We start from the raw sequence: 26,779 nt of genomic DNA, 5'->3' as shown, positions 1-26,779 counted from the left end.
ACAAAAAAAAAAAAAAAAGATTACTTATTCCGTATTCAGAATCTTACCTATTCTTTGTATTTGATCTAACGTAGTTTCGTTATCTGTTATAATAGTTATTCCTTTTCTGTTTTCCTGTCTAAAATCCTGTTTTGATCATATAAAACATTTCTTTCTAACTTATTTCAATTTATTCTTTCTAAAAATCGACAGATTCGGTGAATAAATTAAGTTCAGAGAAGGAAGTCGACACTGTGACTTTGAAGTATAAACGAAATTGCACCAGGATTCGACTTACGCGGATTTTTCCCGGGTTGTAGCGATCTGCTAAAATAGCGAATCTCGGGGACTGTCTGTATATTCCTATTCCCTGTTTGTTATGTATTTCCACGCGCCACTTCGACCAGTGCCACTGATAGCCTCGACTAGTTCGAACGGAGCGAGTTTTTCGCAGTGTAGTTTGCATGCACTTGAGCACTTGAAGCATGAAATTCCTCAATGTGCGACGTACATTTTTGGCACATTACAAACGGCAGATGTCTATCTATGTCTAATTTCAATCTGCAAGCCTAATACCTTAGAAAATTAGCAAGACACTGTGGAAGTGCAATTCTACTCCAAATGGACTTTCCGTGAATGTAACTACTTCTTTCAGTTTCTCAAGGAACGGCTTATCCTTCATGGTCGTAGTATCATCCGTTGCATTGGGTTTCCTACATCATAGACGGCAGTTTGTTTCCATTCTGGTGCTATCGAACAGATCCCTTCCGAAGATTATTTCTCGAGCAAACCACTGCTTTCTGCAGAATTATCATACCTCTAGAAGATTTCTGTCAACGCCTGTAGGCGAACCGCAGGAGATGTAAACAACAGTAGCTTATGGTTCTACTGTTTATGATCCACGCTGACAGCTGTGGTTGCCTGGAAACTTTTGATTTGGTCGCAGAAAAGATCAGCCACATTAGCGCCGTAGTAAATAAACCGACTGAGCACAGAAAATGAATGGAAAATGTCGTCTCTGTCTAGGAAGTTTACCTACCGAACCACGAGTATCTATCAGAGACGCAGCCTTCCACGTAGAATTGAAAAATGTGTTCCATTTTGATGTAAGTAGAGAACCTCTGTGCGGTGAAGATCCTAGGTAATGTTTGTTCTGTTTTTCCCTCAACGAAGATTGCGTACGATATGCAACTGCCGGAATACGTGTGCGTTGAATGCAGAGGCACAGTGGCATATATTCACTCATACTGCAAACAGGTACGGAACAATCAGGTACAGCTGATCGGTCAAGCAAAGGAAAGCTATCTGCAACCGGTAGAAAATGTCAAAGTGGAGTCGCTGTACGATGCGGACTATTTCGAAACGGAGGATTGCGCTACAAAAAATGAACCTGAAGTTGGGCAGGACCTGCAAGCGGAACAACCATGCAGTCCAGCAGGTTCCAATGAGGAGAAACCCAAGAGTCCACCAGTAAGAAGAGCTGAAAAGTGTGTGGTTGAAGACAAGGAGGAACGAGAAAAATCTTGGCGACGGAGTCGCAGGAACATAAAAGAAAAGAACATCGCAAACAGAGCAAGTGCGAAACGAGAAGTGCAAACGAAGCACCTGGAGAATGATCAGATGATAAAGGATTTCTTCAGCCTTGAATGCGAGATCTGTTCTGTTCCATTGGAAAGTTTTGTGACGCTACTAGATCACTATCGTTGCGCACACGATACGAGAGGCTATGTGCGTTGCTGTGGTAAGCAGTTCTTTCGTCGCTACATACTGGTGGACCACATCGCAGCGCATCGTGGTTCGACGCGGTGCGACATTTGCCAGAAAACGTACAAAACCAAACGCTATCTGCTGCTGCACATTGCGAAAAGCCACAGCAGTGAGGAGGAACGACCGTTCAAATGCGCCAAGTGTCACATTTCTTATCCCAAGCAGTACTTGCTGCGCGCACACGAACTGCTACACGTTCAGCAACAGTGCCATATTTGCCAGAAGGTGCTCTCCAATAATCAGTCGCTTAAAGTGCACATCGCTCAAATGCACAGCGATGACGGCAACCATATTTGTGATACGTGCGGTAAGGTTTTTCGCACAAAACCGGCGATGGAACGGCACATCAACGAGCATCAAGGGTTGGATGTAGTTGAGCGACTGCAATGCGAGTACTGCAAGAAGTGGTTCAGTGGAAAGTACAATCTGAACAAACACATTCGCTTTCTGCACATGCAGGATGGTCAGGTGTTTTCTTGCGACGTTTGCCAACACATTAGTCCAAATAGTCGAGCGCTCGCGAACCACAAGCAGCGGATACACGTGGAGGAACGATTTGAATGTGAGTACTGCGGGAAGCGATTTAAACGAAGGCCCAATTTGCGCGAGCACATTGCAACGCATACGAACGTGCCGTTGTATTCGTGCGAAATTTGCGAAAACCGTACGTTCAACTCGAAGGCAAATTATTTTACTCATCGGAAAAACAAACATCCACAGGAATGGGAGGCACGTGCACGTTTGCGCGCGGAACGATTGATGAACAATACTCCAAGCCATTAACGTCTTTACAGGTGTAATGACTAAAGCCATGCGAAACCAATTAACTTAATATAATTAAGTTTTAAATAAACATTATACAGTTCAATACCTAGATGGGCATGAGAGATGTTCTATTAAATTCTTCTGTTTCATTGTTGGCCTTTCCGTTGTGATAATATATGTTGGTTGTGAAATTGTAGTGGTATGGTTTTAATTACCGTTGAACGATGTGTGTTTTTGAATAAATGTTGCGGATTGTTTCTCAACGCGCTCACGTACTAGTAGTAAAATTTGGCTTGCACTGTACACAGTCTGACAGCACGTTGACATATGCGGCCTTATGACTCCATTGTGTACGAGCGAAGCAACAAACGAAAACAACCAATCGGTTCGCAATGCTCAAGATAGAGCCTGCAAAATCGTCCGAAATCGATGAAATTAGTGGAAAATGTCGCCTGTGCTTACAATGTTTCGATTCCGCCAGCACAACAGCGATCACAGATGAAGATTTTGGCGCAAAGCTAGAGGATGTGTTCAAGTTTCCGGTGTGTTTAGTATCCCGTTCTGATCGTTCTGTATGACTTCGTCAGGCCAGCGTCATTCATAACAACTTCCTTTCTTGCAGATTCTTCCGGGAGATATGCTACCGGAGCAGGCATGCCACGAATGCCTGACGATTGTGTCGGATTTTCATACCTACAGCCGTCAAGTGAAGCTGAATCAGGAGCAGTTGCGGTATCATTTTAAGGAGCAAAAATTTCATCCATTTGAGGAAGTGAAAATTGAAGCTCCTGAAGAGGAAGATTTCTACGATGCAGAAATTGAAGATGCTGAAGAAGAGCATGAACAGAAAGTGAACGTAATCGTCACACGCAAACCTGCCAAGCGAAGGCACCTCGAAGTCGTTGACGATGTTAGTGACGTAGACGAGGCAGACATTGACGAAGAGGATGATGATGATGAGGATTTCGTACCCAAAGTTGATCCCACGGATGGTATTTTGAAAATTCCAGAGCGACGTCGTCGTCCGACGGTAAAAAATAAGCAATCGCACAAGAAAAAGGAACGAATTTTCAAACCCGAAAAACAGTCGGAAAAGCTGGAACCGGAAGAGCTTGCGAAACAGATCGAGAATGATAAGCGGATACAGGAATTTTTCAAATTTCAGTGTGAAATCTGCTCACTGCCGATGGAGAACTTCTCCTATCTGCAGGTACACTATAGACGAGAGCATGGTACGAAGGGCTACATACGCTGTTGTGAGAAAATGTTTTATCGACGTTTTCAACTTCTGGACCATATCGCTGCACATCAGGGCACGATCAAGTGCGAGGTGTGTCAGAAAAGCTACAAAAGCAGCCGCTACCTTGCGCTGCACATGATGAAAAGCCACAGCCGCGAGGAGGACCGACCGTTCAAGTGCGACAAGTGTCATCAGTCGTTCCATAAGGAGCACCTGCTGAAGGCCCACCAGGCTAACCACCTGTCAGAAAAGTGCCCGATCTGTGACAAGGTCGTATCGTCCAAGTACGCACTGAAGACGCACGTCGCACATATGCACGGTAGCGATGGCAATCAAATATGTGACGTGTGTGGCAAGGAGTTCCGGACGAAGCAGGCCATGGAGCGGCACATCAACGAGCACATGGGGGTAGAGGTGGTACAGAAGGTACAGTGTCACGTGTGTCAACGATGGTTCCACGGGAAGTACAATCTGCGTAAGCACATCCGATTTATGCACATCGAGGGTGGCCAAGTGTTCCGTTGCGATCTGTGCTCGCACGAAAGCCCGAACAGTCGCGCTTTGCTGGATCACAAGAAGCGCGTGCACGTGGTGGAGCGGTTCGAGTGTGAGCTGTGCGGGAAACGGTTCAAACGGAAGCTGTATCTGCGGGAACACATTGCGTCGCACACTGGTCAACCGCTGTACGAGTGTGGCATTTGTGATGCCAAGTTTAATTCCAACGCGAATTGTTACAACCATCGAAAGATCAAACATCCCGAGGAATATCAGGCACGTAGGCAAGCTTTCTTAGAGGCACAACGTAAAGCGCCCGACAGTGAGCTAAAGAAAGAGGATGTCTCGTAGGGAGCGTGGTTATTGTTCAGGTTAAGCATGTAACTTTAATTGTGGTCTTGGTTTGTCTTTCGCTTACCGGTTGCCTATATGTGGCATGGGTAGTTCGATCATCAATCTAAGCAAGGTGGTCTCAGGCAAGGCGCAGAAAATAATTTTTCATTAGCAAACTATCAACTCCACGCGTTAAGGACTGTATTGTGGGACCCATCCATGAGTATACATAATAAACATCACTTATTTAATGTAGTTTTAGTAGACAATATTTGATTTCGATTCCATTAAACATTAGTCATCAAGTCCTGGATTTGATTGATTATCAATATTCCTACAAACTGTCATACCATGCCTGCTGAATTATCTTCCCACAGGTATGGAAATATTCCTCAATGCTTATGAATTTGTGAATAAAACAGGCCCTCAAATGTTTTGGACAGAGTGGTAAATATGCACAGATGGGAGGACTGACGGTACATCTACACATCTGTGGTACATCTACTAGCGGGCTACATCTTGTATCGTAATATCGGTGAAATAAATTTGACATCTCTGGAAAGATTTGTTAGCCCTGCCAGGACGAGAGTTGCGTGCTGCTAATCTTTCGTCAGGCACTGTTCGCATTGTTGATGTTGTTGTTGACCGTTTGACAGCTGCATCCATAAATCGGTGGGTTTTGTTTGGGTGCTACTGCATCAAACCTGGTGTAGCAAACAATTTATCATTGTAAAATGGATGAAAAGTGTCGCCTATGTCTAGAAGAAGTAGAATTTGCGGCAACCATAGCGATAACGGACGAATCGTTTCGGCGGAAGCTGAAAAATGTGTTTCTATTCGCGGTAGAACCCATTAATTTTGTAAACAGTGTATGAGTTTGATAATGGAAATATCGGTTCTTTTCCAGATTGCTTCAGACAACAACCTTCCGGAGCAGGTATGTCAACAGTGCGAGGCAACCGTATCGGAGTTTTACCTGTATAGCCAGCAGGTACAGGCAAACCAGCGACAGCTAAGATCTGTACCGACCACCGAAAAAGCGCCCCAGGAAATTATAAAAGTAGAACCAGAGTTCAAGATTGAAATTCTACAACGGGAAGCTTCGGAAGAACCGCTCATGGGTATTGAGTGTGTCGATGTGAAGGAAGAGTTCAGTGGAAGTGTTTCGCTCGAATCGGAACCTGAATCGGAATGCACCTCAGATGATGATGCCATAACGCCACTCAGAAGGGGTCGTCGCCGTAGAACGGACGAAGGTGACAGAAAAGCGAGCCATCGGGCGGAAGCGAGACGCAGATCAGACGGAAACCATCAGGCTCGATTGCAGGAGAAGGACGAAAAGATAAAGGAGTTTTATACGCTCGAATGTGAAATATGTTCCATACTGCTGGATAATTTCGTACAGCTTCAGGAACACTATCAGCTGGTGCATGAAACGCGGGGGTATATACGCTGCTGCAACAAGCAGTTTTATCATCGCTACACGCTGCTGGATCACATTGCCGTGCATCGGGGCACGATAAGGTGTGAGGTGTGCAATAGAAGCTACAAAACGAAACGTTATTTGGGTTTGCACATGGCCAAAAGCCATGGCACCGAGGAAGAGCGGCCATTCAAGTGTAATAAGTGTGGTTTGTCCTACCCGAAGCAGTACTTACTTCGATCGCATCAGCTGATGCACGTGCAGGCGGAATGCAGCATCTGCAAGAAGGTCCTGTCCAGCAATTACGCACTCAAGGTGCACATCACCCAGATGCACAATGACGACAGTAACCATATCTGTGCGACTTGTGGTAAAATGTTCCGGACGAAGGCAGCGATGGATAGACACATCAAGGAGCATCTAGGGCTGGAGCCAATCGAACGGATGCAGTGCGAGTACTGCCAGAAGTGGTTCAATGGGAAGTACAATCTGAACAAGCACGTTCGCTTTCTGCACAATGAGCAGGGTCAGGTGTTTCGGTGCGATATATGTCCGCACGAAAGTCCGAACAGTCGGGCGCTAGCGTACCACAAGCAGCGGGTCCATGTGCAGGAAAAACACGAGTGTGAACACTGTGGGAAGCGCTTCAAGCGAAAGCTTTATCTGCGCGAGCACATTGCATCGCACACAAACGTTCCGCTGTACACGTGTGAGTATTGTGGGATGAAGTTTAACTCGCATGCTAATCACTTTACGCACCGAAAGAACAAACATCCGGAAGAGTGGGAAGCGCACAAGCGCATGCGATTGTTGAAGAAGATGAGTAAAAATTGATCGTCATAAGTTAGGCGCCTGCGGTCAGGGTGTGGGTCGGGTGCATGGTTCTTCAGCAGACGGACTGCTCATTGATTAGATTTTAAAAGGATTCTTTTTTATAGGTAGCCACTACATTCGGTCTAAGGTACATGGAAGTGATATGCGTATGTTCCGCTTTTTTGGCATAAACGTAATAAATTATTTATTTCAACGTATGGATGAAATTTTCACTGCCATCGTAGCCACTTGCCGTTGATTTCCACTTTTCAGTTGTTTCCTCTTGGCTAACGAAATTTTAATCTATGCACTTATTTTTTCCAACATTCTAGTCTACAAATTCTGGACTTGGCATATACTTATACGAAAGGGGTAAAATGGTGCTTTAGTTGGGTTATATCCCACTGGAAGCCTCGAATTATATAAATACACATCCAGCTCAATTCATAATAAAATATTTCAACCATCCCAAAAGTTAACGCAATGTTGTTGGAAATATTTAAACAATGACAATCGACGCGTCAAGAGCGAATGTCATAGCAAAAGGAACGGCGCGCATAACACAACAGCACGTCGCTATAGGTAAACAACAGGGCTTACAAAGCTGAAGATGCGTGAAAAATGTCGATTGTGTCTGGGCAGAATAGGTTATCGGAAAGATAGTTCCATAGTAGACGAAGCATTCAGCCCCATGCTTAGCATTGTTTTCTCCTTTCCGGTATGTATTTCATGGCAGTAGCATCCTATCGATTGTTTCACAGCATCTGCGTTTTGTTGTTTGTAGCTTCCTCCAACTGAGCCCAATTTGCCTACAACAGTTTGTGCACGTTGTGTGATGATGGTACGCGACTTTCACAACTACAGCACATTGGTGCAGAAGAATCAAGATATCCTAAGGCGCGAATATGTAAATCTGGTGAAACCCGATTTGGAAGACATGAAGTACCGGACAAAAATACCGTCACAGACTGAATCGATTGAGTACGGTGAAAAAAACGAAGATGAGAAAGGACACGCAACGGATAGCATTAGTGAGGAGGAGCACCTAATAGCAGATGTCGGTGTAATGTCGGATGATAAGAATGACTCTCTGTCAGACGACGACTTGGGAAGCGCTTCACTGAATGTTGTTTTGCAGGACAATCATGATCGCAATGATCCAACCAAATGCGTCAATACTGAACTACCGTTTAAGAGCCATTTGCATGAAAATGATCGTATAATTCAGGAGTTCATCACGATGCGCTGTGAGCTGTGTCCGGCCAGGACCGAGCAACATTTCGATCGATTTAATGCGCTACAGATGCACTACCGCAAGCATCACCAATGTCGTGGCTATCTGCGCTGCTGTGGGAAGCAATTCTATCGCCGATTTCGCGTAATGGAACACATTGCATCGCATCGCGGAATGATTCATTGCGAACTGTGCAGCAAAACGTTTACCAGCAAAAGCTACCTGATACGGCACACTGCTGAGCAGCATCTGGCCGCGCAGAAAAGTAAATCTTATGCCTGCGAACACTGTGATCGTACATTCCACACGAAAAAGCGACGGGACGTGCATCGTACTGTCCACGATAGAACCATGTGCCAGATATGTGACAAATCGGTCAGGATTCGGTACCTGAAGCAACATATAGCCCAAATACACGACACGCCACGCAAGTGCTACATGTGTGACTTGTGTGGGAAGAATTTTACCAGCAGCTTGTCGCTGGATCGGCACATCAAGCAGCATCAGGGCATACAGACGATCGAGACGCTACAGTGTAAGCACTGCGACAAGCAGCTACGCGGAAAGTACAACATGCTGAAGCACATCCAGCGCATGCATCAGGAGGTGGGCAACGTATACACCTGCGACGAATGTGCACACGAGAGCCCCAACAGTTTTGCCCTGAAGGAGCACAAGAAACGGGTCCACTCGGGCGAGCAGTTTGAGTGCGAACAGTGTGGTAAGCGGTTTAAGCGTAAAGTTTATCTGACGGAACACATTGCTGCCCTGCACACGAGGATACCGCTGTACATGTGCGAGTTTTGTGAGGCAACGTTCAATTCGAAGGCCAACTACTACAGCCATCGAAAGATACGGCACGCGGAAGAATGGGATTGTTTGCAGGAAGAGAAAAACGCACAAGAGTTGAAAGGATAAAGGTTTATGCTTTAATTAGCTAGTTGGATTATTTATTGTGCTTTATTTTTTAACCGAAAATCGTTTTTTACTGAAATACATCCTTAAGAAGCTTGCCATGAAGTAGGGGCAGGCATATTCCATGTAGAGAAACCAAACCCTCACCTAAACAAGAATCTCTTGCTTAAGATTAAGTTTAATATTAGTAAATGAAAAAGAAAGCACATAAAAAAACTTTCTGATGCTTTCGGTCAAATTCCATTTATGTCGAAAAGCTAACAGAGTAGTTCACATTTCTACTTCACTTCTTTCCTATATTAAAACGATCTGGTAGTATGTTCGACACATCCATCGTGGGTTTTATTATATAATAATGCCGATGATGCTTTGCTGCTGTATCGTTTGATTTTTATTAATATTCCTGCAGCAAACCATTGCATTGTCGAAAATGCTAAAATATTACTTTTTTTATTTCAATTCCGGATTTTGTGTATTATTAATCAGTGCAAATAATATTTCATTATTTCTTTTGTTTTTAGGAAACGATTGTATGTATAGCAAACATACATACCACATAGTTGGGAGACATACCCAACTACCTTCGTTGGGTTGTGAAAAGAAAGGTTTTGTGCAGTAAAATAATACAAACGCTAAGCTTAATCGTATGCGCATATGGATAGGATTTGATGTTCGAACACGTTCTTAGTGGAGCATGGCTTTTCCTCCAGTTGGGCAAGTTAACAATCGTTCCCTAGCGTGTCCAATCGATGGCTTCATCTCCGACAAGTTTAATTCCATTTGAATCAACTCAAAAGCACACAGTTTTGTACAGGTTGTTTTTCTCTTTTTCGGGTAAAGAGTCTTCAAATTTCAGAACCAAAAATCAGATCATGTGACCAGAAAAATGTGATGTGATACGGCCCGCCATAACGATGATTGATCTGATCTACACCATCGCCGTTTTTGTTTTGTGGCACTATAGAAGCTCAGAATGCCTTGGCCTGCAATCAATGGCTTTTTGACTTTATTTTCCGGTAGTTCGATAGTCAGTCCCGCTCCTAACTGATCGTAACTCGCTTAAAGACCGGTGTCATTACGGCCTCGAGTTTCCCAAACGCCTTGTCCATTGCGCAAAGACACCAATAATGAAATAGTCTCGCATTTCAAACCATCCCTACAATAACCTTTTGCTCCTGATCTTCCAGGCTTTGGAGATGGTGCTGCAGTTGTTCCTGTTGCTGCTGTAACTGCTGCTTCCGGCGTGCTTCCCATTCCACCGGATGCTTATTCTTGCGGTGTGAGTACTTGTTGGCGTTCGAGTTGAACGTGGCGCCACACACCTCACACGAGTAGAGTGGTTTACGGGTGTGCAATGCTGCCACATGCTCCTTCAGATAAAGTTGCCGTTTGAAGAGTTTGCCACACTCTTCACATTTAAAGCGCTCTTCTACGTGAACGCGCTGCTTGTGACTCGCCAACGCCCGGCTATTTGGGCACCGTTGCGCACATATATCGCACTGAAACGTCTGACCTGCCTCCATGTGGACCAGCTTAACGTGCATCTTCAATGCTCGCTTGCTGTTAAGCCATTTGAGACAACTCTCGCACTGAACCTGCTCCGCTACTTCCAGACCCTGGTGTAGCTTCACGTGCCGCTCGAATGCTTGCCGGCTTCGGAACTCTCGCCCACAGCTATCGCAAATATGATTTTCTCGCTTCGCGTGCATATTTATCATGTGCGTACGGAGTGAGAGTGCACTGGCCAGCTGCTTTCCGCAGATCGTACAGTTTACGCGCACGTGTGACACAATGTGCGCCTTCAGGTGACATTCCATCGCGTACGATTGGTGGCATTGGGTGCACTTGTACGGTCGGTCTTCTGCTTGGCCGTGTTTTCGGCTTTTGTGCACCAGCAGGTAGCTACGGCTGCTGAAACTTTTGTTGCAGATGTCGCACCGAACCATGCTTGCACCAACGTGGTAGGACACGTGTTCTAGCAACCGGTAGCGACTGTGAAATGTACGACCACAGCACTTGATGTAACCCTGCACACCGTGTTGTTTGAAGTAGTGGTTCTTCAGTGTCGTGAAGGATTCCAACTTGTCCTCGCAAAGCTCACACTTCATGTCGTAGAATTCCTGTAAGCGCTGGTTGGTTTCTTCCGATGGTTGGCACCTTCGTGTGGAAACGGTCTTCTTCTGGGAGCTTCTATTTATTGCTTCACCCTTCCGTGGACGACCTCTACGCTTCTGGCATAACCGTGAAGTTTTTTTCCTGCCTCTCTGAGCACTTGTCAGCGGTTTGTTCTCTTCATATTCGCTATCGTCCGATTTGTTGCCCGTACTGCTCGGAGGATCATCATCCTCGTACTTCTCCTCGTCGAGCTCGCTATCGAGATTGTGGTCATCGTCGCTCTTGGTACCCTTTTCTCTTTTGTAGATATCTTCTGCCTGTTTTTCTTCATCGGAGTCCGCATCCGCATCCTCGAATACATCATCATAATCTACGCCTTGGGACGGTTCCTCCTTGATTTCCACGAAACATTTCTGTTGCTGTGTGGCCCACAGTTGATCCTGGTTGTTCTTAACGAGTTCATGGTACGAATGGAAATCAATCACCTTTTCCTCGCACTGACCGCACACCGACGTGGGAAATGTTTCTATTGATGTGATCTAGAAGAAATGTAGCACACATTGCACATTACTTGAGATTGCCACTGGCCGATACACAACCGTTCTGAACATTTGATTGCATTTGCGACTGGAATGTACCACTTACCGGAAAACCAAAGAGAGTTTTGAGCTTAATGCTAAACTGATCCTCTTCGATCGAGGCCTTTGTTTTCTGATCTTCTAATTGAATCAAACATAATCGACACTTTTCGTCCATTTCTCACTTTTCACGAGCTGCTAGGCGTTTGTTTGTGATAAATTGTCAACAAATCAATATTTCAGGGATTGTCAGGTATTGTTACTATCGCCAATTGTTCCTATCGCAAAAGGGTGGCATTGTAAAAGGCAGTACAACATTACATTTATGTAAACGCCATTGTATAAGTTTCGCTATTGAGATGGAAATATGATTTTTTTAATTATTTTAATAAGTCTATTGCAATATTTGTTCATGGCTATGAGAAATTAACTGACAATCCCTGTGTACTGTTGACAGCGATGCATTTCACTCACCCCGTGATGATGTTATCCTTTCACACGCACACTGATGCAGAGTTGGAGGCCGAGTACACCCGGGAAAAGGAGCCCTTTTCACTGTTCAGGGAAGGAAATATCTCCAAACTAATGTGAATTGTACTTAATATAAAGATTCAAACGATACCGTTCCGGGGGTCAGCCCGACCGTTCCTCACAGATAAAACAAAAATGTTGCATTTTACTATTCTTTGCGATTGTTGAAAAAAGCGATAAGTCGAGCACATCCCATAACAGGCTGGTTTATTTTAACGTGCTATTAAAGCCTACAATACCGCCGGTAAGCGTCCTGCTGTAACACTACGGCCAAGACTTCTTTGCCTCATGACCACGATATTTCTGTTTGTACTTTAATCCGGTAACTATCGTCGAGCTCTTGGGGAAGGCCGATTTTCCACCAAACATTGTATCCGTTTCCGGATGGAACCGTATATAATCTTGCTGGATATACAAATTTTCCGGCAATTCTACAGAACTTATTGCATCTAGCGGAAGTCTCGTGTCGATCGGTGTTTGATAAAACACAATTGCATCACCTAAAAGAAATGGCAATAGAATAATACGCGGTATATAAATGAATTGAGTTATTTTACGCTGTACGGCAGGCGAGGAAACTTACCGACGGTTTCCAATTCATGCAGCATTGAGTTTGGAACCCAATGTCCGAACGTTTTGCCGCAGGCCGATAGGAATGCAAATTTTTGCTCCATCCCACCGAACGGCTGCTTGGTGTCATTCAGCTTATTTTCTTTGGCAATTTCTAGCACCTGCTCGCTTACATTTTCTGGTGGTGTGTAAGGTTTTATCGCTCGCAAGTAACTGTAAATGGGCAAAGTATGATTAATCATACGACAGCGTAACTTATGCAACAGAACTTACCCTCGTGCGGAAAGCGATTGTGCCGCGGATTCAAATCGTTTGCCTTCGTACAGCACACTCTGTTCCTCTACTTCCGCTCGCATTGTTGCCGCTTTAGCCTGGTTCGCATCGCGATTGGTAATTTCTGGCTTTTTGATACGCTTCACGCGATTCGAACTGGCGCAACGAATGTGCGTGAGATCCTGCAAGTATTAGCAGTTATGGAAGAAATTTCTTTGAAAAACATGTCGTATGTAAACATCACTAACACCCGGCCTGGGCGTCACGTAACACTGAAGTTTGTCAAGCACTTTTGCATAGAAAATTTGGAGGATATTTATCTTACCATTGTTTTTTTGGACAGGAAGGCCACAAAAGCTTTTCCTGTCGTCGTAGAACGCATAATTCCAGCCATGGTGAGCCTGCTTGTGGGCTATTTGTTGTACAATCGTGCTTTCTGTTGTTAATATTGACAACCCAACTTGGTCGATGATCGCTTGTCAAAACAGCCGGCTGTCAAAGGACGGATGTCAAATCAGCTGATCACAGCAATAACAAACATTTTAGATCTGCTCAATTTAGATCGGTTAAGTGGAAGTTAGGCTGATATTGTTGAGAAAAGCTCAAGAAGGCATATTAAAAACTTGTTGAATATTTTCTTCATCGTGAGGTATGTATGAAGTGAATATAAGTCCCGTGTTAGCGAATATAAGAGCTTATTATAGTCCCACACAATAGTCTTGAACTGGTTACATTTTTTCGTAGGATTCAACAATCTGTTCCCAGGCAGCAAGATTGGAAATTGAAGATATGACGGATAAAGGAATCGGTGTCGGTAAGTTTAACAACTAATAGAATATATATTTCGCGAAATAATAGGAACAGATACGTGCTTATTTAATTGTAGTTTTGTTAGACAGAATCTTAGCAAAGGAGTGCAAACTTCGGGGATTTGAGGGACGCAAAAATAACGATCATGGAATAGAATTTCCAAACCATACATCTGTGGTGTATAACTCAATAGCTATGATCATGTTTTCAAAATAGCATCAATGTTATTGGAAAATACCGGCCATAATGTCACAAATTTCAAGTTAACCAGCAAATAGATGTTCCCTTTCGGCACGCTTGTCACCGGGCGTACCAGCCTGTGGACTGATGAGCAGCCCCCGGTAGATGATGTGTTTGGTGCCTTGAACACAGTTGATAATTTTCAAACGCTTTATTTAAATGCGAACATAATGTCCAGTTTGATTACCAGCGATTGTATTTTGTCCCTGCCGGTGAGATCGTTGCGATAGTTTTATCAAAAAATCATTGTTTTATATTAAAGATTAAAATATCTAATAAACAAACTGCTCCAAACGTGCATCATACATGAGTATGCGATACGACTTTTAACAGCGTTAGAAGGCTTTCAGTTTCATTTAGTTTGTTCAACATGAATCACTCAACTGCGGGTGTCTATCGAGGTGTTGCAAGCCGACCACTAATTGCCGTTTGAACGATTTCGTCCAATCATATTCGATACGTCGTCCAAGTAATGCCGATAACACACAAAAAAACGATACGGAATCGTAGTGATAAACGGCTAACGGCAGCCTGGCGTGACCATTGGGGCTGAGTATCCGGTGGACCATTTTCTTGTCCACACACGCACTCTGCAATCGCAATCTATCATCGTGCCGAAGACGTACGTTGGCCTTCGGTTAGCGCGCGCATCTTGATCCTCTAAAAAATAACACATACGCACACGCGCACACCCATACACTTCTTCTCGCTTGGGGCAGTTTGGAGACGGAAAAATGCCATCACCGTTGTGCATTGCCGCTTTCCATCCCAAACCAACACCCGCTTGTATGAGGAGAAGGGAAGAGGGAGGATTGGAGGGCAGGTGTCTGTCGTTTGGAGCAGGTTTGCTAATCATCAACCTTTGCACGTGTGGTTGTGGTGCCACCTCAAGGAGCAGTTTAACACCATTAGTTGAGGCTTCTCCGCGACTCGGCCGAGCAGCCCCGTCGGTCGGAAACTGGTCGAACAATCCGATATTTGTTTTCCTTGAGCCAAATCAACTCTTACCCACCGTACCAAATGCAGTTACGGTGGCAGACATGCGTGCGAAGTTCGCGCAGCGTAGCATAATGGGAGGGAGGGTGGAGGGAATGGCTACGGCGGGGAGATTGGCCGTTTCGTTCATTGGTGGTTCGAACGTATTGTTTGCTTCAAATCTGGGATTTTGGGCCGTTTTAATGCCGCGTGCGTGTCACCCATTGACGTGATGTACGTAAATGTTACATCCGAATCCGATATGCCAGCCGTACGATGGCTTGCCCATGAAGAACTCGTCACGGCTGTATTTCGATGCATACACGAGCATTAAAGAGCATTAAATCTAGCTTATAATGTTCAACTGTCAGACAAATAATGTATTTTAGCATTTCTATGTGGCTTTCATGTGTTTCATGGATTCATGTTCTGATAAGTTACAAAAAGGAACTCTGATCCATGAAGGATATAATTTCTTGATGCACATTTAGATGCACTTTTCGACACTTTCAGTTGTTTCTAAGCATTTTTTTTCTTTATATTCAACATTGATTTCGTCTGCTGTGATGATTACTAGATTTGCAATTCCCAGCGATGAAGAAACAGACGAAGTATGAAATTTATGAAATAGTAAAACATAAAAAAAAGTTTATATAACTTAAATAAAATAAATAAATAAATAAAACATAAAATTCTAACGTAAAACGTGTACGCAACGGCAAAGTGTTGGCAAAACAACAGCCAAACACTCGAATAAAATCGAACTCGCCTGGCCGTTCTATTCCGCACCGTCCGAAGGTGGTACCGTACTGCAAGTGCGTGCACGGCAAGACTTTCGAACGCATCGCCACCGACTTCTTGGACAACCGTGAAACGGCAAATGGCGGCAAAACGGTGGTGGACCGTTGGGCGGGAGGCTAATTTTAAAACCAATTCCAACAATCCGCACCAGGGTCCCTTCTCCCGCCGCGAAGGAACCCAATCTGGCCGGTTTTGTGCTGGTACGGCCTATTGGTCGCGTACGTGCGCACACCATCATACCGCCATTGGGTGGGGGTTTATGCCACCCGTACCAGCCAGCCCAAGCCGTGGTAGCCTGCGTTTCATAACCACGACGGACCACGACGACGACGAGCACGTTTCGGGTTTTGCGTTCGCGGTGCCGTTGGCCGTATGAATTTCGCCGTTCGTCGCTTGACGGGGCGTTCAGTTTTCCAGCAGCGCTCGATGTGTGAGCACAGGCCCGTGAGACTTGCTTTCGCGATCGGTGCACATCCCATCATCCCGTCTTTCGCCAGTGCTTTGCCTACCGTGAGTGTGAGTGTGGATCGATTGGTGTGTCTGGCCTGCGGGTGTATGTGTGCTGCAGCTACTGTTTGTGTGCCTTCGTTGTTTTCACTTAGATTTAACATTTGATTAGTGTTTTAAAGTAACCGTTTATTTTTGTTTTTTTGTTATTGTTTGGTCAAACTTTTCGATCGGTCATTGAGCTCCTCCTAATTGTTCCCGGTAAACAATGCACAGGAAAATAATCGGTTTGTGATGGAACAGAAGTAAAAAATCTCGTTGTCAAGAGCGCATTAGTGAACGAAAAATCCCCTCGCCGCTCGATCCGATTCGATCGATCGGTGGGCTTTGGGTGGTGATCATATATTTAGTGTGTGCCGTCATATGTGCGCAAGTTGTGAGTGATCAGTCGGTTTATTGTTTCTATATCTGGGAAAGAAAATACATCTATCCATCCAAATATTACCCTTTCCCATCGACTTTTCTGTGTACGCGCGCGCGCGCGCGCGTGTGTGTATGTGTTTTTTGTTAATATTGTTGTTGCTGATCCGCTTTGGTTTTGGATCGTTCGTTTGATCATGCTGCGGTTTTCAACCGGCGGTGGCAACACTTTTCCTTCCGGTTCACGAAATTTCCGGGGTGAATAATCTGGCGCTTCCGATGCCGTGAATTGATCGGCATTGTCTGTGCGTGTGCATGTGTGTATGTGCTTTGTTGTGTGACAGAGTGTATTTTCTCGCTTCCTATAAAGATCGTGTCGATCGATGTGATTGACAGTGAATTCGAACCAGTGTTTGTCAGCCTTTTTGTTTAACGTGATTACACAGAGAAAACTCGGAAAAACACTGCAACAAGTCAGCTGAACTCAACACGCACTGCACCCCTCGATCGGCTGGTGCTCGATCGAGTAAATTATATGTATGACACGAGAAGAGGTAAACTAAACGTTTCACTAATGATTATGTAGGCTTATGCTCGTCTGTTTCAATGGGTTTCGAGTTTCACTTGAACAGCAACTCCTCCCAGTTGCATACGATCGTTTGACGTGCGGTTCTTAAATGTAGCGAACTAGAATTCTTTACTGGGAGAAACCTTTACACGGTCCTCCGTATTGGATCCGTGGCGTGACATAAACCGATCGAGTGCCATCGCTGGATTGCCATTTTGTTTCCCCTGCTAGACAATTTCCCTTATTTGCGATTTGATGCAGGTTTTGAATTTGCGTTTCCAATTTGCAATTCGGGGGGTTGGAACTCGGGGAGAAAAATAAAATATATCGAGGAATAAAATAAACGTTTATCTAGCACACAGGAAGCACAGCCACAGGATCGTTCTGATTGTTGGGTTATTGGTGCTAAAATTTGGAAGAGAACTGTGCTTAAACGAAGTTGAAATCAAAAAAAGATTGGTGCCGTGACCAGGATTATCGTTGATTTAGCTCTGTCTTACTAGGGTTTCTTGAAATTTTGAACAGTTTATAATAAAGAGTTCTTAAACTCTAAAGTTAGCTTTTTCTATGGCAACATTTGAGAACTCCTCCATTTTGATGTCTCTCTTCGAATACCACCAAGAAACGTTAACCAATCGTCGATCGTACATTGTAACATTGTCATCTTTAGCAACAATCGACCTGTACCATTACCGTAACATGCACAAGTACGTTTTGTTTTTTGCCCCGTTCAGCATTGAACAAACACACAAACAAAAAGCTTCAATTGTTGGCAAAACAGAAAATTTGCATCACAAATGAAGGTAAATTCAAATCGCTTCGTACGGCGCAGAGAGCCACCGATCACCGTTCGAAAGCTGGTGTAACAGCGTACAATTGAGATAAAAACAATCAAGATAGGTTCTTCCGTTGCTTTTGCCAGGCACAACATGTGTGCGTTTTGGTTTTGTTTTTATGAAGCGTTTGGCTTTGGAACCAGTTTTGTAAGGCATGCGGCGATACAGTCGGTTTGGATGGTTCTGATTCATCTTCCATCCCTTTTTCTGGGCACGAAAATGGCTAGATTTGCGATGGGGCAATATTTAAAATTCTAATGCATACCCCGTCCATCTGTCTGCGAATCTTTCGGAACAAACAGACGACGAGAAGATGACCTGTTCGGATGAACATCAAAGTGCCAACTTATGGCTCACAATGGCTCCATTAGATGCGATGCCTTTATGGTCGTGATCGTCGGAACCATTTTCCCAGCGCTCCAGAACGAGTGGTTTGAATGGTTATCGGGGCAATAAAGCGCCCGAACCAGTTCTTGTTCGCAGGGAGCAAAAGCAACCGGTGTCGAAAGTGAAGCTATCTATCTGTTTTCATTAATTATGCACGCGGATTAGTTCACCATTTTCTGTCTCCCATCTGATAATCTGCATCATCATCGGCTGGATCTATGGAGCAAGGCGGTTCAAGGTGGTCAGATTAGAACGATAGCCTTAGCTCTGGTAGGCCGCTTTTGTACCGCTCGATGTTAATGTGTGGTGATTTATTTTACGCCACAAACCTTCGGTCTATCGGTCCGTCTGGCTGTATTATCAAACGATGATGTCCACAACGATGGACAGGTATGGCAAATCCAGCAAAACATTTGGCGTCCTTGATGGACGCGATTGCGGTGCTTGACATTTGGCGTTCGGTTTTGGGTGATGGTAAGGTTGTTTCATCAACCTCACCACCGTTTGGGGTCAGCCTTTCACCTTTTCCAGGTTGGGAAAGGAGGATGGGTAGTGCGTTAGTGCTTTTGGTAGTTTTACCATTGGTTTTACCCGGTGGATATGCTAGCGAATGTCATCCGGTAATCCGGAGATCAAGGAGACGTTCGAATCACATCATTAACGCAGGAATAAATGTCATTCAATTCATTATGAGTTCTATTTGCTCGGAGATATTCGTGGTATTTATGGTTTTATTTTTATCAGTTACAAATTTTAATCCAAGAATAAATTAAAAAGTGTAGTTTGATAAAGCTATTAATGTGTTTTGCATAACTTAGAACTGATAGTACGCAATAAGAGGGTCTTGGAGGTGATTTTTGAAGGTCGTAACATATTTCGTGACAACACAGTTCGCAACATAACTACATAGCGTCACTTACTTGTTTGTCTATTTTTTTCTGAGAATTAAAAAAAATAAAATGATTCTTTTGATAAATTTATTGCAAATATTCTGTTAATTTTTATGTTTTTATAATTGTTATATTTACACAACAAAATTTTTCCACTAACCACGGCTGATACCTGGCTTTTTAAATCATTGGTTACATCCATGTATGACACAGGTCTTTGTTTCTTTTTTCGAACATCACTATATCTTTTCATTTATTTATATATCTGTTATCAGTTTTATGTTTAGCTTTGTGTTTTATTGTTCGTGTAGAACGGCCAAGCCATGTTACTTATTACTATAGATGTGATTATAAGAATTGAAGTGACAATAGTTGTGAAACATTCCCTACCCTGAATTTAATGTTTTATTCTCCAAAAATTCATGACCCTATAGTTATATCAAACACTGTTAAAATTATCTCTAAACATCATCATCTACAAAATATGCGACTAATAATTCAAACATTAAAATTTCCCCAACTTAATTATCACGAAAAATGGCCGTTTATCACGAGCGTCTGTGTATGAAAAGCCATTTTTAATCAACTCGTATCATGTGCCAATGTCAGAAGCATCGACTTGCCACAAATCCTGACACATCTTTCACAATTTCCAGCCCATTTGTGCATGGTTTATGTTTTTCCCTAACATCAGCTCGTGTTTTTCATCTCGCTGAAGAGCCTGCCGTGGCGTGGGGTAGCTAATCTCTATAAACCAACCATTGCAATCCGGCGTGCGCGGCTTGAAAGCGCGGACAAATCTGACCCGAATCCGTCACTCGCAGCATGTGTGGAATGGGTGAGAAGGGAAGCGAGTTTAGAGAGAGATGAGGAGCGAGATGGAATGAAGAAAAAAAAACACTTTCGCACTAGAGCATTGATTAATCTCGCGAAACAAAACCGCCGAGTGCGTTAAGGCTCGCAACGATCGGTGCCGGGCGCGTGTAACAGCGATCATAAACCGCACAGAAACACCGCATAAACATGCACCGGACCCGGACCACAAAACGCACTTGGGCAGCTTAATTGCAAACTAATCTCGCACATCACCACCATCACCGACCATCGCCGTATCGCTGGCACTGGTTGCTAATCTCAAGGGGCGCAGGATTTAACGAAATGCACATTTCACCCTGCAACAAGCACCACCGCGGGACCCGATGCGCTTTCGAACGTGCAGCGGTGCAAGCGGTGAAATGTAAATAAAATAAGATCGCTCCGATGCCGTGGTACGGCTGAAGTGAAGCAAACGGCTCACCGTTTGCATGCGTTTGATTAGTGTGTGTGTTTGAGGTGGTTGGTGGATGTTACTTTTTAATACGGTGCTGTTACTACGTACACACCTGTCGAAACGAAGACATAAAAACCAGTTGCCTACCCCGAGTCGCTACAGCTATCGAGCCCATTAAATTCACTTTCCATGCGATCCGCGATCGTGTCAGAAATTTGGTTGTACGGCCACATTTTATAGGCTCCCCCTGCTTGTGGTGATGTGTGTGTGTGTATGTGTGACTTTTGTAGCTACTTTCATCGCTCACTCAATATCAAACTTAAACAGTCCACCTCCTCTCGGTCTCGGATTGGTATGCTGCACATCACAACATAGCTACGGATCATTCGTATTATGCTTTTGCCAGCTAAGTCCACTACCTACATCATCAGCCAGTACCCCATCGCTTCTCACCAATAGGTGTCCCGGGGTTTGCAGACCGGAAATACAAGTTACGCGGAACGAAACGAAACATCTTGCCAACAAGAGAGAAAAAAAAAACAACCCAGCCATTTTAGCAAATCTCACACATCCACTGGTAGAGACCCACCGGAGACCTTCGATCGATCGGGAGTCTCGGGCACGGAGGCAACGTGCATGCCAGGGAATATTAATAACAATTTGTTACAAGTTATTGATTAGTTACGCGCAGTTGCAGCAGCGCTTTGCGATGGGAAGACCACAAAGCAAAAGCTGTACGGGCAGGGGAAAAGCCATATGAATTAATCTTTTGGTTGCTGCTCTGCGTCTTGATGTGCATTTTTGTGAGGCAGGTGATGAATACGTTTTAGTGTGAGCTGAGATGATGAGTGATTATGTTACGCTAAATTATTATTTGAATTATGGGTTTTTGGTACTATTTTGTGTAGTGCTTTTGCGATCATCTCCGTATGCTTCGGTACGAATCTTTATGTTGAACCCTCGACAACAGAGCATGATTAGAGCTGATGATGAACTTGTTGCTGTTTGATGATTACGGAGCAACACCGTTTTATCCGGGTATCTGTTTATCTGTGCTACTTAGAATTAACAGTTCCAAACGAGATATGTCAACGAGAGAACGCTCCAGTCGACTACAACAAATTAGTAAACACATCACTAAGCGAGATAAAAAGCTGTTTAAAAAAGAACAAGTAATGTGGGTCATTAGATTGAAGCTGGAAAGCTCCAGATTAAATCGAATAGATTTCATTTACATTACAAAAAAATCATTTCAAACATATCCAGCTTAAAAAGGAATTTTTATTTGCCATCCAAGTTGGCTTCGTTCGAATTCCAAATGACGATCAAAATCTTTATTTGAATGATATCGTAACTTGTGTATCGTTTTCGTTATATTTGGGGATACACTTTTCGTTTTTCCAAAGTGTGTTCGCAGTATGTCAATTCGTTGTTTTATAATTTTATTGTAAGCTTGTACCTTTCGAAACACTCTCTTTTCGTATGTGAAACAGTGTGATTTTATTTCTTTAATGAATGTAATTTTCCTTATGTGTGTTATTTTTACCTTTTTGTTGCATAAACTGTGTGACTAACTTGCAATTCTTTCTTTTCTTTCTTTCTTTTTCTACAGGTTCGTATAATCCGGTTGAAACATACAAAGCAAACCACATGGTACAAATGCAAAGTAACTGAACGGCCAACACCAGACGTTGTATTTCAGTGCGTATATTGCGAATGCGTGCACAAGCGACGAACCCTCTGTTTGCATGTAGCCGTTAAAGCGCTGGGCGATGCAGCCGTGTGACACGGACCAATAGTTCGCCTGTCACCCACAGTGCAGTTTGCCGGGGGGAAAATCAATGCAACCAATTGCCCCGGTCGCTGCCGTGGTTACCGTTTGAAGGTGGTGGTGTAAACAGCGAGCAAAACCACGGACGCACCAGCACCGAGCACTGCTAAAGAATCGGTTATATCATCCAGTCCGGTGGCTCCGTAATCCCTTTAACCCGTCCCAGACGGAGCGGGTCGATACGGGTGCGCTCCACTTACCGTCGGACGGTCCAGTTTCCAGCGCGGAGATTGAACCATGCGGTGTTTTTGTTCGACCGCTTTACCATTCCGCTACCGCGTACTCCCCGTTTGCTGCCCCGTTGATCAGGTAGCACCGAAAAATGCTTTCCTTCTTATGCTGCGAGCACAGTGCAGCACATAATACAACCTGGTGGTGTCTGTTACAGGTCTGGCGCGCACTGTAGCTAAATCTCTTCAGCCGAGCGCTTGTTATGGACGGTCGGGGGGGTCAGCCAGCACAAATCGGGCGCAATGAAAATGCAAAGTAACAACCGCATAATAAGCGCAACGGCACACTCCCGTACCACATGACCGGTGGTCAAAATATGGTCCAGCACCACCCGGGAGCAGTTGACGATGCTTTACACCACCTCTCCTCATCGATCTGAGCCGTGGGGGCGCAAGTACAAGAAAGAGGGGAAGCTACAACGAGACAAAAAGAAAGGAAGAATCGGGAAGCAAACGACACGTACAGACCTTGCGGTATAGCAATGGTTGGTCAGGAGCTGATCATCGACAGAAAATATAGCGCGGCAGGGAATAGCGCGGCGAATTGGATGCAGGCGGATTTTATTATGCAATAATATGGTTTATTAAAAGCGATCATAAACTGGAGTAACACAAGTAAGACGCACGGGCGGGTAAGCGTCAATGAGAGAGAGAGAAAGAGTAGCGAAAGGTGAAGTGAAAAAAAGCGACACAACTGCCTTGTTACTAAGTGTGGAATGTGATCATTAAAAGGAAAAGAATCGACATGAAAAATTGTGCAATTGTGCATATTTCGCTACTTATCATCGCAGCCCGAGTTAATGTAGGAGCAGAACTTGTTGCTTCCACTTTAGAAACGGAAACCTATTCAGAATGATGCCACACGATCGATTGCGCACCGCCGGTAGGCATTTGGGTGCCATTTTTTGGATATATTTAAGATTTATAGTGCTTGCGGTTATTATTTTCTATTTGGTACGGTGGTATATTCAGGAGTATGATGATGGCGAGAATGGGGCCGGATTGCAAAACACAACGAAAGCAACTAGCGGAAAGGATGAACTGTAGCGGTTAATCTAATTTCCTTCACTTTTTTCTAGCTACAACTTGATGAATGAACGTTATGTTATAGGGATCTTTTCGCATATTTAAATAATAGTTGACAACTTACTTGATTTGCGGTGGGAATTATGATGCAGAATGGGCACCTATTCAAGTAGCTCATTCTAGCAGTGCTTCACAATTATATTTTTGTTCGAAAATCACAACACAAATTAGCGCAAAACTCTCATAATTAGGATGTAATATAATGAAGTTAATTTAACGAACATCTACCGCGTAATTGGCAGAAAATATCACGCAAAAATAGTACGTCTATTGCTCGGTGCAACAGTGAGGTGGCGTCGTTTTCCGATTTTCACAACTGTTCTGTTTTGCAACTGTGCCATAATTTCCTCATATTCACTTCTGTCCGGTTTGTTGGTGAATGGCAGCGCGTGCCAAACGTTCAAATGTAGCAAGAACTTTTACGAATGTTGACAAACAGCATAATGGTTCACTGCGCTGCCGATGTTAATCAATAATTAACTTCCCACTCCCACTGGCCGTTTTTTGTTGCGATTGTTGAAGATGTGCTTGATGGAAACAAAATATTGGACGAAATTAAAGAGTGAATGTACGCTGTTACATTGTTCATTGCCGGCTTAAAGGTGAATTCAGGCAAAAGAATCGAGAGAAACGACATTGATTTTGAGCAAGATCTTACGATAGATTTTTTTCCCCAATGTAACCGTTTTAAGTTCGTTCCAAAAAGACGAGCGCCGCGAATCGCAAAAAACAGAGAGCAGCTAAGGAAAAACTTTATTTTCTCCTAAGCGAGCGCACTAATTCGAAGGGCTTCGATTTGCTTCGAAACGAGTGAAAACCCTTATTAAGCTATCGCTCTTCAACCTTCTTGTGTTAGTGCTACCACTTTCTAGACAGTGATGCATTCCATGTTGTTGTTTTTTGTCCGTTAAAATAAAAGATTTTACCTCGCACATATTTTTTAGCCATCCACCCCCGTGCGCCACTCATCTGTGTTGCAAAGAAGAAAAAAAACAAACCCTTTAAGCCGGTAATGTTGTTGCACGAAGAAGGTAAAGCACAAGCCATCTTTATTAAACGTTTCAGCTGCAGACAAAACGGACCATTTTCCAGCTGGCGGCAGCTGGGGCATTTGGTTGCATTTTTCGTGCGGATTGTATTTGTGCAAGCAAGTGAAACATCTTGCCACTGCCACTAGCGGTGCCTCGGCGTGCGCGGTTAGGCAAACGTGATCGGGCGGAGACGTACGTACGCCCGGCCGGCCGTGAATTTGAGAAAGTTTATTGAAAAATCAAACCCGAACGCACACAGCTCTGCTGCTGCCAGCCAGCCAGAAGAAATAATGATCGCATGATCCGCAGCATGGGCGAAACGCAAAAATGCATCCTTGCTGTGGCCGGCGCGCAGGCGGTACCCCGTAATCGCTTTCGATCGGCAAATGAAAACCCTTCTTTAAAGAGTGTGCATTAGATAACGGTCGAAAATGACCGACCAATCGATCAATATTTGCCGGAAATGTTTTTATTCAAAGCTGTAAAACAAAAGCGGAGAAAGACAGATCGGCGGAGATCTCTCCGTTGCTGGGGTGGGTTTTTGACAGCTTCGAAAATCGGTTGAATGTGTTGTCTAAAGGAGGAGGAGGAGGTCTGACTTCTCGATTGTTTCGCGGGTACGCCGATTGATTTCACATCTTGGCGCGATTGCGGAGCGGGGTTTCGGTGTTTTCGTGTTGGAAAGAGATGGTTGAGTTGAGTTTTGTTTTCGGTGCAATCATCCACAACTGTTCGCAAGGTTGTAATGCAATTGCTGTCCACTGCAACTGTGCAATTGGCACGCGAGACGAAATAGACGAGAGTTTGGAGTGGTATGTTGCTAAACAATGTTGAATTACGGTATTGGGCTGATTTTGTTGAAATCTAATGGATATTGAGAAGTAAATTACAATCCAATTCTATATATTAGCGCTCAGTTTCGATTATAGCACAGATAAATAGTTACTATAATTTTAAATCGCTACCTTATTAGTTCATACGTTCATTTAGATTATATTGATCGTATTATGTGCCTTAAAGTTTACCTATTATGAACGTATGTCGGGGGAGAATATTATAACAATAAGCATAAATTACAATGCAATATTAGTTACCGTCTAAACTGAACATATTTTTAGAACCTTTTTTTAATTGCAATAAAGTAACATCTAACTTGGCAAGGATTATTTTGTTTTGCAAAGCATAGCCGAAATTTCAAACCTTGTAAATCATGCCATCGAACTGCTGGGCGTAATATAAAATAGATTACTTTCACCATTCAACCTTGACGATTTTACAAGAAACCTGTTGCGCAACTCATTTTTTTTAACAAAACGTTTTCTACCTCGCTTTCTAAGCATCGATATCCACAGCTGCATTACACGCATTTCACGTTATGTTGTGTGCATCGATCTCCTACGCGCATCGGTGCATTATTTTGATCACGTCAACGGTTTTTGTTGATCGTTACTTTATGCCATCGGTTCTGTGCCGGTGGGTGAAAGAAAGAAATAAATAAAGGAAGAAAAAAAAATCGTCACCTCCGTTACACACCGTAGTGTGCATTTTAACAAGTTCGTTTCCTAATTTTGGTACCCTGTTTTTTAATGGCCTTTTTTTCTCCTTCCAATTTCAGACATATGCCTGGCAGGTAGCTCACGTACGAGTGATCGTTTTGTGTAGCTTGTGCATCGGATTAATTGTGCATCGAGAGTGATATCTGCAGAGCCGATGGATATGATAAGATAGTGAAAATGGGTTTGCAAATGTGCTCAGAGGAGCAAACGACCAAAAACGGAACCAGAGAAGCGTGCCAACTGAAGCACCGACAGCAACAGAAATGTTTGAATACCGATGATGAATGTGAACAGTGTGTTTGAATTTTTGATAGTTTACTTTCCACCAGCATACACATCAATAGGCTCAATGGAGGATTGTTATTTCCCA

General features: G+C 43.8%; 4 protein-coding genes across 4 annotated transcripts; 2 read left to right on the top strand and 2 right to left on the bottom strand.

The window, feature by feature from the left end:
- The first annotated feature begins 930 nt into the window (after window positions 1-930).
- On the top strand, window positions 931-7,278 carry LOC128303037 (zinc finger protein 729-like). The gene is made up of 6 exons (XM_053039889.1): window positions 931-1,085; window positions 1,153-2,521; window positions 2,869-3,053; window positions 3,134-4,588; window positions 5,293-5,421; window positions 5,487-7,278. Exons 1-6 carry the CDS (start codon window positions 978-980, stop codon window positions 6,834-6,836), a joined length of 4,596 nt encoding a protein of 1,531 aa, XP_052895849.1. The 5' UTR covers window positions 931-977; the 3' UTR covers window positions 6,837-7,278.
- A 103-nt stretch (window positions 7,279-7,381) lies between these two features.
- Window positions 7,382-9,284, top strand: LOC128302609 (zinc finger protein 845-like). Its single transcript, XM_053039472.1, has 2 exons — window positions 7,382-7,533; window positions 7,600-9,284. Exons 1-2 carry the CDS (start codon window positions 7,426-7,428, stop codon window positions 8,965-8,967), a joined length of 1,476 nt encoding a protein of 491 aa, XP_052895432.1. The 5' UTR covers window positions 7,382-7,425; the 3' UTR covers window positions 8,968-9,284.
- Window positions 9,285-9,512: 228 nt separating this feature from the next.
- On the bottom strand, window positions 9,513-11,866 carry LOC128303183 (transcription factor grauzone-like). Its single transcript, XM_053040049.1, has 2 exons — window positions 11,725-11,866; window positions 9,513-11,618 (listed from the first exon to the last, which is right to left on the bottom strand). Exons 1-2 carry the CDS (start codon window positions 11,833-11,835, stop codon window positions 10,110-10,112), a joined length of 1,620 nt encoding a protein of 539 aa, XP_052896009.1. The 5' UTR covers window positions 11,836-11,866; the 3' UTR covers window positions 9,513-10,109.
- A 528-nt stretch (window positions 11,867-12,394) lies between these two features.
- LOC128304454 (39S ribosomal protein L50, mitochondrial) lies at window positions 12,395-13,425 on the bottom strand. The gene is made up of 4 exons (XM_053041646.1): window positions 13,357-13,425; window positions 13,032-13,213; window positions 12,772-12,971; window positions 12,395-12,688 (listed from the first exon to the last, which is right to left on the bottom strand). The coding sequence occupies exons 1-4, from the start codon at window positions 13,423-13,425 to the stop codon at window positions 12,453-12,455; spliced, it is 687 nt and encodes a 228-aa protein (XP_052897606.1). The 3' UTR covers window positions 12,395-12,452.
- Between the last annotated feature and the right edge of the window lie 13,354 nt (window positions 13,426-26,779).

The sequence above is a fragment of the Anopheles moucheti genome, chromosome 3, assembly GCF_943734755.1.
Source record: "Anopheles moucheti chromosome 3, idAnoMoucSN_F20_07, whole genome shotgun sequence".
In the NCBI taxonomy this organism is placed as follows: Eukaryota; Metazoa; Arthropoda; class Insecta; order Diptera; family Culicidae; genus Anopheles; species Anopheles moucheti.
Note: the sequence above shows the minus strand (reverse complement) of the source record. Positions and strands in the feature narration are given on the sequence as shown.